Source organism: Neltuma alba, unplaced genomic scaffold (assembly GCF_004799145.2).
Source record: "Neltuma alba isolate B1F8T4 unplaced genomic scaffold, ASM479914v2 tig00002705_pilon, whole genome shotgun sequence".
Taxonomy (NCBI): domain Eukaryota; kingdom Viridiplantae; phylum Streptophyta; class Magnoliopsida; order Fabales; family Fabaceae; genus Neltuma; species Neltuma alba.
Window position 1 is genome coordinate 1,428 of NW_021632976.1, and position 15,746 is coordinate 17,173.

The 15,746-nt window shown below is 35.0% G+C and overlaps 1 protein-coding gene across 1 annotated transcript; it reads left to right on the forward strand.

Annotated features, from left to right (window-relative positions):
• Window positions 1–1,002: 1,002 nt before the first annotated feature.
• On the forward strand, window positions 1,003–5,253 carry LOC114735694 (uncharacterized). Its single transcript, XM_028923411.1, has 7 exons — window positions 1,003–1,652; window positions 2,344–2,535; window positions 2,633–2,714; window positions 3,107–3,173; window positions 4,122–4,307; window positions 4,414–4,474; window positions 4,960–5,253. Exons 1-7 carry the CDS (start codon window positions 1,214–1,216, stop codon window positions 5,148–5,150), a joined length of 1,218 nt encoding a protein of 405 aa, XP_028779244.1. The 5' UTR covers window positions 1,003–1,213; the 3' UTR covers window positions 5,151–5,253.
• Window positions 5,254–15,746: the final 10,493 nt, after the last annotated feature.

Genomic DNA, 15,746 nt, shown 5'->3' on the forward strand with positions numbered 1-15,746 from the left:
GCTTGAAAATTACTTGGATAAGTCTCAGATCATGTCTGGCAAAGAAGTAAGCTTGAAAAAAAGAAGAAAAAGGAAGAGGCAAGAGAAAGGAAATGATGCTACTAAAAGCAACGATAATCTTTCTGCTGTACTGAAAGACGCCTTATCAACTGAAACATCTAAAGCTGCACTGGCTGTGCCTCCAACACATTCTGATGAACACTCTCTGCATTCTGTAACGAGAAATCTCAGGTTGAAAATGCATCAAAAGACCAGAATGTGCTTGAAAATTACTTGGATAAGTCTCAGATCATGTCTGGCAAAGAAGTAAGCTTGAAAAAAAGAAGAAAAAGGAAGAGGCAAGAGAAAGGACATGATGCTACTAAAAGCAATGATAATCTTTCTGCTGTACTGAAAGATGCCTTATCAACTGAAACATCTAAAGCTGCGCTGGCTGTGCCGCCAACACATTCTGATGAACACTCTCTGGATTCTGTAACCAGGAAAGCTCAGGTTGAAAATGCATCAAAAGACCAGAATGTGCTTGAAAATTACTTGGATAAATCTCAGATCATGTCTGGCAAAGAAGTAAGCTTGAAAAAGAGAAGAAAAGGGAAGAGGCAAGAGAAAGGACATGATGCTACTAAAGCAATGATAATCTTTCTGCTGCACTGGACAATGCCTTATCAACTGAAACATCTAAAGCTGCTTTGGCTTTGCCTCCAACACATTCTGATGAACACTCTCTGGATTCTGCAATGAGGAGAGCTCAGGTTGAAAATGTATCAAAAGACAAGAATGTGCTTGAAAATTCCTCAGATAAATCTCAGATCATGTTAGGCACAGAAGTAAGATTGAAAAAGAGAGAAGGAAGAAAGAAGAGGAAAGAGAAAGGACATGATGCTACTAAAAGGAATGGTAATCTTTCTGCTGTACCAAAAGATGCCTTTTCAATTGAAACCTCTCTGCTGCTTTGGCTGGGCCTCCAACACATCTAGATGAACACTCTCTGGATTCTGGTGAGGCAATCTCAGGTTGAAAATGCATCTAATGAGAAGAATGTGCTTGAAAATGCATCAGATAAATCTCAGATCGCGACAAGTGTAGCAGTGGGCTCAAGAAACAAAAGAAACGGGAGAAGAGACGAGGGAAAGGATATGATGCCAGTGAAAGCAATGTTAATAAAGCTGCTGTTCCAAAAGACACCTTATCAGTTAACACTTCTGCGGCTGCTATGGATCTGCCACCTCTACATTCAGTTCAATACCCAATGAGTCCTGTAATGAGACTGTCTCGGGAAGCCAATGAAGAGGTACAGAATATAATTGGAAAGGCCACAGATGGACCTACAACTGTGGCCAATGAAAAAGTAAGTTTAAGAAAGAAAAATAAAAAGAGGAAGAGGAGAAAGACTGGATGTAATGATATTGGATGTGTTATCAATCATTTTGAAGTTCCAAAAGATACATTTGCTCCGGATCTAGTAATGAGTCAATGTCAGGAAGAAAACCAAGGAAAGGATCAAAATATGGTTGAAAAGGCTACAGATGGATCTCTGGCTATGCCAAATGCGGAAGTGAACCCAAGAAAGAAAAATAAAAGGATGGGAAAAAGGAGGAAGACGAGACATGATTCTTTACAAAGCAATGTCAATCTTTCTGGTGTTTCAAAAGGTACCATTTCAACTCAAACTTCTGCTTTGTTTATGCTTTCACCTTGACCTTTTTGTTTCTTGTCCATGGAGGTGGTAACGAGACAATCTCTGGAAGTAAATAGAGGAAATGAACAATGAATGCTTGACGAGGATAGCATTAACCAGTAATGGGTAGCATAACCTTGAGATGAAAATTTAGCAACCATGGCCAGTTGTGGCAAATTCCAGGCATTTTGAGAAGGTTAGGAAAATCGAGTACAGTGCGGGCTATAAAGTATAGCAGTTTCACTCTAATATTGTAGATTGTTCTGTTAAAAAGATCAAACTAATGAAGAAACATATTCATCCAGTACTTTAGAGTCATAGAAATTTTGGAGCCCTGTGCAAAGGAGCTAGAGTCAATACCTATCTTGGTAGTGTAGTGCTTACTCAAGCCCTGTTCACTATAACCTGGAACCAATAATGGAGGATGGTAATAGGGATAATTCACATCGATTTTGTGGTGAATAGTTGACAGTTGACTCAGGAATTGTTGAAAACAAAAGTTTCAGATTATCAAGTTCCCTTTAATCCTTGAGCTTCGTTAGAGGAAAATAATGTTAACAGAAAATAGGTATGAGCAATGATTTTTCCTGAAGTTTAATTTGATGACTAAAAACGGTGGAAAGTTGGATTGTTTTTGGGTTACAAGTTGTGTATGTCTTCTGCAGGTGACATTTCTCATTCAACAGTAGTCAGTAAGCATGGTCATTCTAAGGTATCGCATTCTTCACTGGGTAGAGCCATATCAAGCTACCCAAAAAAGAAGCTTCTTGTACTTGATCTTAATGGGCTGCTTGCTGACTTTGTCCTTGGTGTTCCTGAGGGTTACAAACCTGACAAAAAGATACATAACAAATCAGGTCATAATCATCAAATATCTAGTCTCCTCACATTTTTGGCCTTCATGTCTATCTACGTCTTCCTTTGATTGACTGTTTTGTTGCTTGCTTTCTGCAGTTTTCAAGAGGCCTTTTTGTGATGATTTTTTGCAGTTCTGTTTTGACAAATTTCATGTCGGTATTTGGTCATCAAGAAAACGGTATCTATCAATCCATGAATGAATTTGTCTTATTACTTTAATTTTAATTGTTTATTCTATGTAATTTTAAGAGGCAATGGTACATGCGAGTCAGTGACTTGTATTATTTGGAAGCAGATGAGTTTGTAAACAACGAAATGTTTAGTGGTTTCAAGTAGTTAGGGAGTATCCATGTGATTTGCCATTCCGCTCACAGTTTATAAACAGAAGTGAGCATTGTACTTGCAAGTGGTTGTTGATTTCAGTGCTTTCATATCTGTTCCATCTCTTCTCTTTTCTCTGGTTAACTTTCACCTGGCAGTTTTGCACTTATGGTTAGAATTTCAGCAGTATTTTTCACTTTACTAGTTGGTGCATGCTTTGCCTTGACACTTGCATATAATTGCTTGCAGGCAGAACGTTGATGCTGCAATCAAAATTCTTGTGGGGGTTTCAGCATCCAAACTGCTTTTTGCCTGGGTAAAATATTCTCTATTTTCGAGCAGCAGATTTATGGTCAGATTGATCAGTTAATCAAATTGTAGAGAAGTTTACTCAATATATTCCCAGGACGCATCTCAATCACGTATTTGTAATTGATGCGTATTTTACTTTTTTTACTTTAATGGTGTTTTGTTGATCCAGAGAGTTGTTTACTTTCTTACTAAGATTTTTGTTTGTCTCTGATGCTGCGAATGATGGCAAATTTTCCTCATGAACGTATATACTTCCTCCTGATCCTCCTTTGTCAAATATTTTCAACTGAACTTGTTAGTGTGCATTTTTACTTTTGCAGTTTGATGACTTTTTTTCCTTTTATTTTTATGGGAAAAAAGTACTATACTATTAAATAGATTGAATAGCTCAACTATAAACTAGAACATATTAGAAGAATATAAAACACATCAACTATTGCTTCAGACCTTGACCCAAAAGGAAAAGGCAGAACAAGACTCTTGATTTGCAGTCGGCTCTATTGTGCATTTCTCTTATTTGTTTGTTTGCATTTATATGTGAATGTCTGGATGCTGTTCTGATTGATTTTTACGTATCTAATTTTTCTCAGATCTTTGCTACTATAACGTATTATACTTGTGCAGCCAAGCTGAGTTGTTTGTATATTATTTTGTGGAGCAGTTGCCATTTAGTTAAATGTTCCTTCTATTACTACAAAATAGAAGCAAGCTGGTAATTGTGGTTGTAACTCTATATTCATTCAAGCTGCAGCAATTTCAATTTGGGCTAAATAGGTATTTGTTGAACATTTTAAAAATTAACGATTGTATGGTCAAATAAATCTTGTTGAGATGCAACTCCTTTTGTGTGCTTAGATGAGATCCACCTGATTAAATTTGGTTATCGGTGGGAATTATTCACTTCTAGATGGATTTTAAGCCTGCTGAGTCATGTTATGATTGGTTTTTGTAGGATCAACGTCAATGTACTGTGACAAAATTTCGGACCATCGAGGACAAGAACAAGCCCCTTATGTTGAAGGAACTGAGGAAGTTGTGGGAAAAGGGCAGGTCCGATCTTCCATGGAAGAAGGGAGAGTTCAACGAGAAAAATACTTTGTTGTTGGATGACTCCCCTTACAAAGCGATCCGGAATCCAGTAAGCTGCTCTTGGATTTCCTTCCGTAAAATAAGACTTCAATTTTTTGAATCATATTGTTTCTTCTGCAAATGTGTTTCTTCCTACTTATGCAAATTATATTCAGATGCACACAGCAATATTTCCTTATTCTTACCGGTTCAGCGACAACAATGACACATCATTAGGTGAGACAGACCTCTTTAATCCTCTCCCTGTTCAAATTATTAGCTCATGTTGAGGGATTGTTATTGCCGTATAAAAGTTCTTTTCTAAATAATAATTGCTTTAAACATCATTGATATGTGGCTAAGATTATTTATGTTGTCTCACTGATTATCATCTCGGAATCATCTGTCTTGTTCCCGGCCAACCATTGTGACCTGCAATTCCTGATAACTTGGATGATCTTTTCTGTTAATTGCTTTTTGAGGACACGTTAAACTAACCCTTCGCATTCTTGCCGAGTCTTCTCTTTTATATTTTCAAGTTTCTCCAGTTTGAAAGTACTTGGAACAGCAAGTTTTCCTTGGACATGATGAAGAAAAATATTAACCAATTTTCTTTCCTTCTCTCTCTTTCCGTTATTTTTTTGGGATTCCTTCCATTCTCGTTTCCTCTGGATTTTCGAAGTTCAAACATATTTTCACCTATTCCATTTCTGTTATTGCAGGACCTGGAGGTGATCTTCGTGTTTATCTTGAAGGATTGGCTATGGCTGAGAATGTTCAGGAGTACGTGGCTTCTCATCCATTTGGTCAACCACCCATAACAGAATCAAATCCACACTGGAATTTTTATTGTTTAGTTAGAGATCAAGGCTTAGTCGCAAGAAAAAGAAACAGAAAGAGGAGATCGACATAATCGCCGTCGGCTTTGTTGTCTGTAACGCCATCCATTGAATTTTGATTTTAATATTCTTTTGTCATAATTTTTTTGGGGGTATAATCATCTCATATTCATACTATCGGTTTAGATGTGAGCTTTGCCAAGTCTAATTGGGGAAAATTTTGCTAACAGGATTTTTTCCCCCATCCTCAATGTTCAAACCTGGGCCAAGATATAATTTTCGTTCGAGTATTTGATTGCGATGTATTTTCAACATTAGAAGGTCTCATCATATATTGTTTCCTCTCTCGTTGCTTAGTTTTGTAGTGTCCTCTATGTCATTGCAACTGTGTTTTAACCTTGTTAAAAACTATGTTAATATGAAGATTAAAGTTGGACTTTGAAGAGTCAGTTCAAATGTGAATAACACAACATAATAACCCACTGCTATTGAAAGGCTACACTCTGGTATTGTCATTGATACTTCATCTACAGAGGGAGTCACTGATTTGCATTATCCTTCATTGTGAATCAAGTCAATGTTGAGAAGTAAATAATCTGAAAAGGTGCACATAAATGAACAAGTCTAATGTCCCCACTGAAGCAGACACAATTCGATCCTGGTGAAGAAGTCATGTATTGGGGTCATGAGGCCCCTGGAAAAAGAACATGCTGGTCTGAGTTGGCAATGTGCTAATCCTTCTAAATCCATGGCATGTGCTGGTGGTTGTGTTGCTGGAATGCTGCAACAACCGCCTCAACATTTCAAACAGATATTCTTGAATCTCAAGATTCCCACCCTCAAAAGTAAATGAAATCCTCCTCCTCTTTTATCTTAATGAGTACTAGATTTCAAGCTCAAATTTTAAGAATTGACTACAACTCAAGTTGGTGGTTTGACTCATGATCAAGTCTGAGTCAATCATTTGAGTACCTAATCTCCTCATAACTCCTGAGCTTTCAAAGTCGAAATATTAGATTTCAAATTTTACCGTCTTCCCCTGTTATGCAAATTACCCTTCTTCTATACCGTCATCCATTGCTCAAATCTGGCCCAAAAATTGGGGGGGGGGGGAATTGAGGTCAAGTTTAACGAAACGATTATCTTCTCACTCACTCACGCTCGCGCGCGCACTCTCACAATTAAGATGGTTTGTTGAGCTTTGATTGTTGGTGAAAATGTGGGTATGGCGCTGTGTGTGGATCACAGACTGATAGACTAATAAAACTTGAAGTAAAGCCGTAAAAGGGCATTATTTTATGTCAGTATATATCATTTTCATCGTCACTGTCACCATCTTCAAGCAGATGCAGATGGTTGGTAGTGACAGTTAAGCCATTCTGTAACTCAACTACCATTTCATTTCTTCAGCAGAAATGGCATGTGCTTCTCTGTGTTTTCATTTCCACCTACTGAAGCAGCATCTTCTTCTTCTTCTTCTTCTTCATTTTCCTCACGCTTTGGGCCCACCCCTTATTCTGCTTTAATTTTCTACCAAAAAGCTAGAAAACAGTCTCCATTATATACATTTGTTGTTGGGGTTTGTCTGCAAGTGAAATCGAATATGCATGATTATGTGTGGTTACTTTAATCGACCCCCCACATGTTTCACTTCAAAATAACTTGAGACTTTATAACACCAACTAAAAAAGTACTCAACAGATTAGGAAATGCTTAAGATAGAAACAAGAGAAAGGAATAATGGTCCCAAGTCTGAGGCAGGGTGCACATACTGATAATATTATGATCCAAGAACAGAGAAGATCAGAAAAAGGTAATGAAAATCGAAATTGAAGTGGACTTAACTAACTGTAGAAATAAAAATAATAATAATAAAGTTTGATGTGACCTAAGCCAAGCCAAGTGTGAAATAAAAAGGTATAATAGCTTGTTCTCTGAACAAAAGGATGAATATCAACTTGGCATGTGCTTGGTGGATTTCAGGTTGATTGAGGATAACGTAGGTAGCAGCCATATCAAATCCCACCCATATAATATGACCATATATATGGTCAGATTATGAGCAGTGGGTACGGCTTTAATTTTATCCTACTTTTGTTAAATCTCATAATTCGTTAATTTGCTTGAAAATACTACTTGCATTGCCTCGTGGTCCTACCTTATTCTCCTTTCAATGCGGTTTCAAGCTGTACGTGAATATGACTTTATTCAAACTTCATTTTCAGTGCAAGTGTTGCCCATTATAGATTCCTGTGTGTGTGTGTGTGTGTATACCGTCCATACATGTATATATATATAGGGCATACAAATGAAATTGCAAATTCTCTCAGCTTGCTCTATTATATACTCCTTTGATCCTATTTATAAGATACTTTCAGTATATTTCATACAAACCAAGAAAAACCTTGAAATGCATTAACTCTCCATTAAAATATAACAATTTTTCAACTTTACCTATATTTAATATATATACCTTTTAAAAAAGATAACTACCTTCACTATAATAAATAAAGGACAAAATAATACATTTACACTGAAAATTTAATAAAGTGACTTATAAATAGGATAAAAAAATCTTCTTTCTTTACCTTATAGATAGGACCAGAAGAGTACATATGTGAAATTCCTAGTAGAAGCAAAATCAGTGAAGTAAACACAAAATACAGATATTGAAGTGTTTGTCTTGATACTATTAATGCTTTGGGGGCCTTCACCCTGCCAATGGTATAAAACCAGCATGTCGTTTTCCAATTAAAGTCATTGGTGTAGATGTGTTTCAACTTTTTGATTCTGTCAAATATTTTAGAGTTCCGTGTGACATTTGATTTCTCTCATTTTGACTTGTGTCTCACTTATTTTCATTGCCCCAAGACTTGTTCTGTCTTAGCTGATGAATCAATTCATGTTATTGACAAGAAGATTTGTGTGAGGATGACTCAACTTCTTGATATAATGAAAACAAGTAGTTATAATTGTGAGGATAAAATACTAATTATAAAAAATACATACCTTGAATAAAATAAATTAAATATGAGTTTTTTTTCCTCAAAATTAATTTTTTAATCCCTCAATTATAATTTTTAGGGTTAATATCATTTCTAATTCTTAAAATTTGATCTTATTTTGATTTTAGTCACTGAAATTTAAAATCAGTAGTATGAGTCTAAGAAAATTGATTTTATTCTGATTTGCCTAAAAGAATTTTATTCTTAGAACAGTGCTTTTTAGTCCCAAAACCTTATTTCAATTTTCATACATAAATTTTATGTGCTGAAGTCAAAATGAGATCAAATTTCAAGAAAAAACTCTAATTTTCATCATCAATATATTTAATGTGATGTAATGATTAATTGATTATACGTACCTCTTAAAATTAAAAAAGAGGGCCATGGCCCCTTGAATGCGCCTCCTACAGTGGGATGCTAATCATCACAGCAGATCCAACCTCCCAACCAACCTGATTAACTAAAAGTGGTGGGCCACTCTATTTACTCTTTCTTCATTCTTTTTTAATTTTTCTTTTTTCACTTTTGTGCTTGACCTGAAATGATTGGGTGGTTTATATATCTCAAACGTAAAAAAATAAAATTTAAAGATGATGGCGAAACAAAGGCAGGGTAGAAAACAAATAAAAAAAATATATAATTAGAATAATGGGAAAATGACAATAAAATACCACCTGAATTCCAAAAAGACAAATAAGGGACCTGAATAAGCAAAATGACAAATAGGGCACTGGGTACCAATTTGGAATATAGATTTTCGGCCAAAAGACCGAATTGCCCTGATTGTCTCTGAACATTGAGCAGTGTATTCATGCGATAGAGAAAGGGAGAAACTGATTTCCTTCTACGAAACTAAATCCAAGTTCCTGCAGTCACCAAAAAGGATTTTTAGAAATCACGTTGCCGTCGTCGTAGGAGTAGATTGCCATCGCTGAATTTGGTTACCATCGCTAAAATACATTGCCCTGTCTGAAATAACTTGTACCCCTGAAATTGTCGTCGTCGAAGAGGTCGCTGAAGTATTTGAATTATTCATGAGTGAGTAGAAGTTGATGGCGGGATTTGGATTATTCATTTTTGTGGCTGTTTCATGGTGAAATAGGAACAAGATTATTGTATTTGAGGGTTCATATTCAGTATTTGGTGAATGATGAAGTAGAAATCAGAAAATAGTCGCAAGCAATTACGTAATGTAATTGCTGTCATATGTTTGCTGGTTTTTGGTAAATCCCATTCCGTGAATGGTAAATCCCATTCCATGAATGGTAAATTTTAATATACATGTAATTAATTATGAAACTTAATAGTTCAATATTTATTGTGATGTACTTCAGGTGCACGTTCACTGAATGATTTATTTATGCTTACAAGTTGCTCTTCCGGTGAAAACAGGTTTACAAAACCCATTGAAGAAGTGGTCACTTTCACTATAAAAGTTGTAAATCCCATTATGTGTTTTGTAAAATTCAGCGTGAAATTTTATTGGTGGTGAAAAGTAAGTTACTCATCCCCCGAAAATATATTGCAAAATCTATTAACAAAGCGGTCACTTTTATCACAAAAGTTGTAAATCCCAGCATATGTTTTATAAAATTCAACATGAAATTTTATTGGTTTTTAGAAACAAGTTACCTATCTCCTGAAAACAAGTTACAAAAGCCATTTAAGAAGTAGTCATTTTCACTATAAAAGTTGTAAATCTCACTGTGTGTTTTGTAAAATTCAATGTGAAATTTTATTGATTTTCAGAAACAAGTTGCTCATCCCCTAAAAAGAGGTTGCAAAACCCATTTAAGAAGTGATTATTTTCACTAAGAAAGTTGTAAATCTCACTACATGTTTTGTAAAATTCAACATATAATTTTATTGGTTTTTATAAACAAGTTGCCAATCCCTTGAAAACATGTTGCAAAACCCATTGAAGAAGTGATCATTTTCATAATGAAAGTTGTAAATCTCACTATGTGTTTTGTCAAATTCAGCGTGAAATTTTATTGATTTTTAGAAACAAGTTGCTCATCCCCTGAAAAGAAGTTGCAAAATTCATTTAAGAAGTGATAATTTTCACTACAAAAGTTGTAAATATTACTCTATGTTTTGTAAAATTCAGCATAGAATTTTATTGGTTTTTAGAAACAAGTTGTCAATCCCTTGAAAACATGTTACAAAACCCATTGAAGAAGTGATCATTTTCACTACGAAAGTTGTAAATCTCACTATGTGTTTTGTCAAATTTAGTATAAAATTTTATTAGTTTTTAGAAACAAGCTGCCCATCTCCTGAAAACAAGTTACAAAACCCATTGAATAAGTGGTCATTTTTACTACGGAAGTTGTAAATCCCACTATACGTTTTGTCAAATTTAGCGTGAAATTTTATTAGTTTTTACAAACAAGTTATTTATCTCCTGAAAACAGGTTGCAAAACCCATTAACAAAGTAGTCACTTTCACTACAAAAGTTGTAAATCACAATATGTATTTTGTAAAATTCATAATTAACTACATGTATAGTAAAATTTACCATTCACATAGTGGGATTTACCATTCACGTAGTGGGATTTACCAAAAACCAGCAGGCATATGACAGCAGTTACGTAACGTAATTGCTTGTCATTGTTTTCTGATTTCCACTTCATCTTCCCCGCAGGTTCACTCCCTCTCTCACTACAAATCCTCTTTCCCACAACCAAAACCCACCAAATCAACAATCTCTACAGAATGGTGATGCGAAGGAGTAAGATAATAGCATTTCCAACATTCTTCTTTCCTTCTTCCCGCATTTCATCACCGTCGGTCTTCCTCTCTCCTTTCTCTCACTGCGTCGCTTTCTTCCTCTCTCCTTTCTCTCACTTTCAGACAGGGCATTTTGGTCTTTTGGCCAAAAATCTGAATTCCAGATTGGTACCCAGTCCCCTATATGTCATTTTGCTTATTCAGGTCCCTTATTTGTCTTTTTGGAATTCAGGTGGTATTTTATTGTCATTTTCCCTAGAATAATTTTATTTTAAAAATAAAAGAATTTAGGGTATAAACTATACGATTCAGCCGCGCAGAATAAATGAATAATTCAGCCGATGTGCTGCGCAGTGACACCAAAACATTTTCTCGTTTAAATAAATAAATAAAAATAGTGGAGGACCAGGGCAGGCTTTCTTTGTTTTCATCAAGGAACAAAAAACCAGACCGAAAATTAAACCGGTCGAGACAGTGGGTTAAGGGTTACTGGTCAGACCGGGGTCAGACTGGGATCAGACCGGTCATATTAAAATAATATAACTAAAATAATATAATTCAATTTCACCATATATCGTATGTATCAATGCGCATGGTCTGGAATTTTCAAATCAAAAAATTACCCTCATAAAGATCAAATTCTCTTCAAAACCATAAAATTCACCTTTCACCATAGGATATCATAGACACAATAATTTTTATATCCAGAATCAATTCAATTCAATCCAATGAAACAAAATCTATATTATTTCATCAAAAAAAGAAAAATCATCAACGACTTTCGCTTCCTACTTCAAGTGTTCAGAGATCAAAATATAATTTTCACGTCCTGACTCCTCCCTTCCCAAACCGCTCGACAGCCAGAGAGAAGGAAGGAACAAAGGCACCTCTTTAATTCAAAAAACACAATCTACCTGAAAGGGAACAGTTTCTAGCTTACCCAAAACTCAACGCACCGAAGGGTGAAAAGATAATGTCGACTGGGATTTGAGGGAGTCCTACGACTTTTGATTCTGCTTCTGCCTTCTATGAACTGCGAATGCGAGGGGCGAGAGTCTTCCGAGTTCAGAGCCTTAGACTTCTGGTTCTACCTTCTGCAATGGGAGTGGCGAAGGCGAAGCAGGAGGTGGTGATCGGTGAGGTTGAGGGAGACTCAGGCTTGTGACGACTGGTGGCGAAGGTGAAGCAGGGAGCGACCGAACAAGGAGCTCTGCCGTAGATCGTGCCGTCAGTGATGCTAGGGAGCAGGGATTTTGGAGGAGGCGATCGTGATTTTGGTTTGAGGGAGGGAGGATAACCGCGCGAGCAGAGGGGAGTCAGGGGTGGCCGGGAGGAAAGAACCAGTCGTCGTTTTTATTTTAGGGGATTAGGAGACTCGACTGGACAGACACCACTGGACCAGGCAAGCCGAAAGGAAAGAACCGAAACTGAAGTAGTTTTTTTTTTTAAAAATAAAACGGCGTCGTTTTGAGCGGTCTGGCTGGCCAAAAAAATAAACCGGGCAACCCACTGAACCGGGTTGCCCGGTTTAACACCGGGTTTTTCCGGTTAAACCGGTTTTTCACCGGTTCGTTAGACCACTGGTCCAATAATTAAACTAGACCAGACTACAGACCGGTTTACCGGTTTTCCGGTTGAACCGACATGTCCGGTCCGGTTTTTTTTCCTTGGTTTTCATTCTGTCCAGATTTTTTTTTTTGGAAAAAGTTAAATTGTTGATTTGGCGGCAACTTTTTGTTTTTTGGGTCAATATTTAGTGCCATCTTTACTTCAAATCCACTCTTGGATTAATATTTGAACCTCCCTTTTTTTGTTTCAGAGCTTTTAGAAAAGCAAAGCATAAAATAAAAGCAGGTCCGAGTCCCGACCAGTATTTTTATTTTTTGATAACATCTTTCTTATTTAAAGAATAACAATCAAATAATTTCTTCTATGCGTCAGCTCTGTGAGCATCAAATTTCTTTGACTTCAGATTTCTTGCTGAGAATAAGGGAATCTTATGTTTTTTCATACATTTTATGGGACTGCTGAATTTATTTATTTATTTATTTTCTATGGAAATCTATCTCTTCAGGTCATTTTATCTCATTTTATAATTTTAAATGAGAGCTGTGGCCTCGCATCAGACCTAAATTATTTAAATGGCTCGTGTGTGTGTGTGTTGTATGTATATTTGGATGAAGATTGAAGACTCCATTAATATAAGCAAGTGAGATGAACATGCCAGTCATTCGGTTGCAGAAGCAGAACTTAAATAGAGTGATGAAGGAACATGAAAGAGCTTTTATGTACACATACATGATGAGTGAATTTTGAATATCCAGAAAAGAATGATCACACATAACAAGTTCAAGTTTATTAATCATGATGCAGCTACCCAATGTGAATATATAGTCAAATATTCCCTCTCATGATTTAATTTACACTGCATCTGATTTTTAATGTAAGATTTTCTTAACTAATTTGAATAATTTAAGAAAATTAATTAATTCAGCTTTTGTTTGTTAAAAAAAATTATTTACATTGGTTTCTTGAAAATGTCTTCTTATCAGGCTTCTTCTAGTGAAAAATGAGAGGTTTTACATGTGAGCGCGCGCGTATGTGTGTGTGTCTCTCTCTCTATATATATTAATTATTTTATTTATTTATATTAGTCACTAAGTGGAGGATTAGTTATATTTTTAAGCATTGGTTATCTTTGAAATTTCCACGAATGCATTTAATTATTTCAGGATTTGCTTCTTTTGTTTTTTCAGTTCATGCTTGTGAATACGGACAAATTTTTCTAAAAAGTACATTTACAGATAATGTCAGTAATTTGACTATATTTTTATTTTAGTAAAATGGTTTAGATTTGATTTTAAATATAAGTTTTTAATCCTTATATTTATTATTGTTTTTCTAAACTATCCCTATGTTGCAGATGTTAAATGAGTAGATTCAATGCATAAAGGGCCGGAGCAGGTAGCTCAGGAAGAAGTATTGAGGGGGTGTTTGGGAAACCCAAAACTATGGTTTCAGAAGCACTTTTCCGCAAAACGAGGTAATTTCCTCCACATATTTATTTCGTAATCCGTAAAAGCATTTCTGAAACCATGGTTTGGTTTCTATCCAAACACCCCCTGAATATGACACTACTAGTACTTGTTTTGGCCAAAAAAAAAAAATCCAACACTACTTGCGTACCCTAATTTGGGATCTAATACGTTATCTTTTGTTTTTAAGGTCCTAAAAACTTCATTTCATGTTTATAAACACACACACATATGTAGAAGTCGTGACAAAAAATAAAAAATATAATTTTTATTTTTTAAACTTTCCCCAATTATTAATTTACTTTGTGAATTTCAATTGAAAAGAACTTGGTTTTTACAATTGTCCCACTCATTATAAGTTTTATCATAATTTTTATTTTAATTTTGAACAACTTAATCCTTACAATTCATTAAGCAAGAACAATTCAATTCTTGTTATTCTTAGCTTGATAAATTACAATTAATAATTTAAACAATTAAAAATTGACTAGAGTTTGTGATGCAATTCATCCTTTTGAAGATATAATTGATTACGCTAGATTTTTGTTCCACGGGGATCCATAGGTAAAATTCATACTTAGAAAAGCAACCTCTATTACTGATTATTCAGCTAGATTGTCTTGTGGTCTTGATAATAATTTATGTATCTTCAATCATCATTCACTTCCTTATTAAGTGGCGTCAAATGATGAAGGAAACTAGATGTTGATCTATTTGTTTTTGTTTGTAAGTCCCGTTATGAGTAGATGATATATTGATATTCAATATTAACTCAAAAAAATTTAAAAACTAAAGATTATATTTTCAAAAAAAAAAGAATATAAACATAAACTAAATTTATAAGAGTGAACATATAGATATAGATAGATAGATAGATAAATGATATCAACTTGTGGTTTTTTTTTTTTTAACCAAGGAATTTGGATGGGTTAAAATGAGGAGAATAGTAGTGAGATGGAGTGATGATTAAGGATTCGCCCAGCGAAGAAGAAAGGGAAGGGCATCATTATGCAATTAACCAAATTGTGATTGTGTGTTCGAAAGTTGAAACAACATGGGCATGTCTACGGGGTTGTCTAGTTTAGTTAGGGATGATTACAGAATTTTTGTTTTGTTAGGTGGCCCCCACCCCCACCACATGTGACCTCTGGTCCCACCCTGCTTGTCACCTTCCATTCCTTCCTCTTATTCTTCCTCCTCCTTTGTCTCTCTTCTTCGCTATCGCTTTCTAACGTCATCTCCGATTCTAATTATAAAAGTTAGTTAATTAATTTAAAGAGATTAAAAAAATAAATTAAATTAGTTATTTGTGATAAATAGATATTGTCTTTCCTAAAATATTATTCCTAATCAAGTGTATTGATTAGAACTACTATTATTAGAAAGATTACCTTAAAAAAAATGTATAAATATGAGAGACAAAATATATTAGAATCTTATATTTAGGATCAAAATAAAAGTCAAATAAAATCTTATATTAAGGACTGAAAGTAGTATTTCAACTATGTATAATTGCATCATTACATAATCTACTACTCTCTCTTGCCTTGAAATGCACTGGGGTTAAACAACGCTTAAAAATTAATTTATTTGTTAAAAAATATATGTTGATCGTCCTAAGATACCTATTTAAATTATTTACACGGGAAGCTACTCTCTCTCTCTGTTTTTTTTTTTATTAAGAACCATATATGGATAACTCAACATGCAGAATTTAGAGAGAAAAAATAGAGACACAAGAGAAAGAGTAAATTAAAATACTTCTCTGATCTTAAATATAAGACTCATTTTGTAGTATGAAAATGAGTTTTAGATTCAAAACCGGGAGTATTAAACTAGTATAGCTCTAGTTGCTGTGGTTTGTACGCCTAACAGCTGGATTCAGTTTTTGTCAAA

Bases quoted from the DNA above. Each gene is read 5' to 3' on its own strand.
- LOC114735694 (XM_028923411.1), top strand. From the start codon at position 1,214: ATGGATCTGCCACCTCTACATTCAGTTCAATACCCAATGAGTCCTGTA. The intron at 2,715-3,106 runs GTATCTATCAAT...AATTGCTTGCAG, and splicing joins ATTTGGTCATCAAGAAAACG to GCAGAACGTTGATGCTGCAA. The intron at 4,475-4,959 runs GTGAGACAGACC...CTGTTATTGCAG, and splicing joins CAACAATGACACATCATTAG to GACCTGGAGGTGATCTTCGT.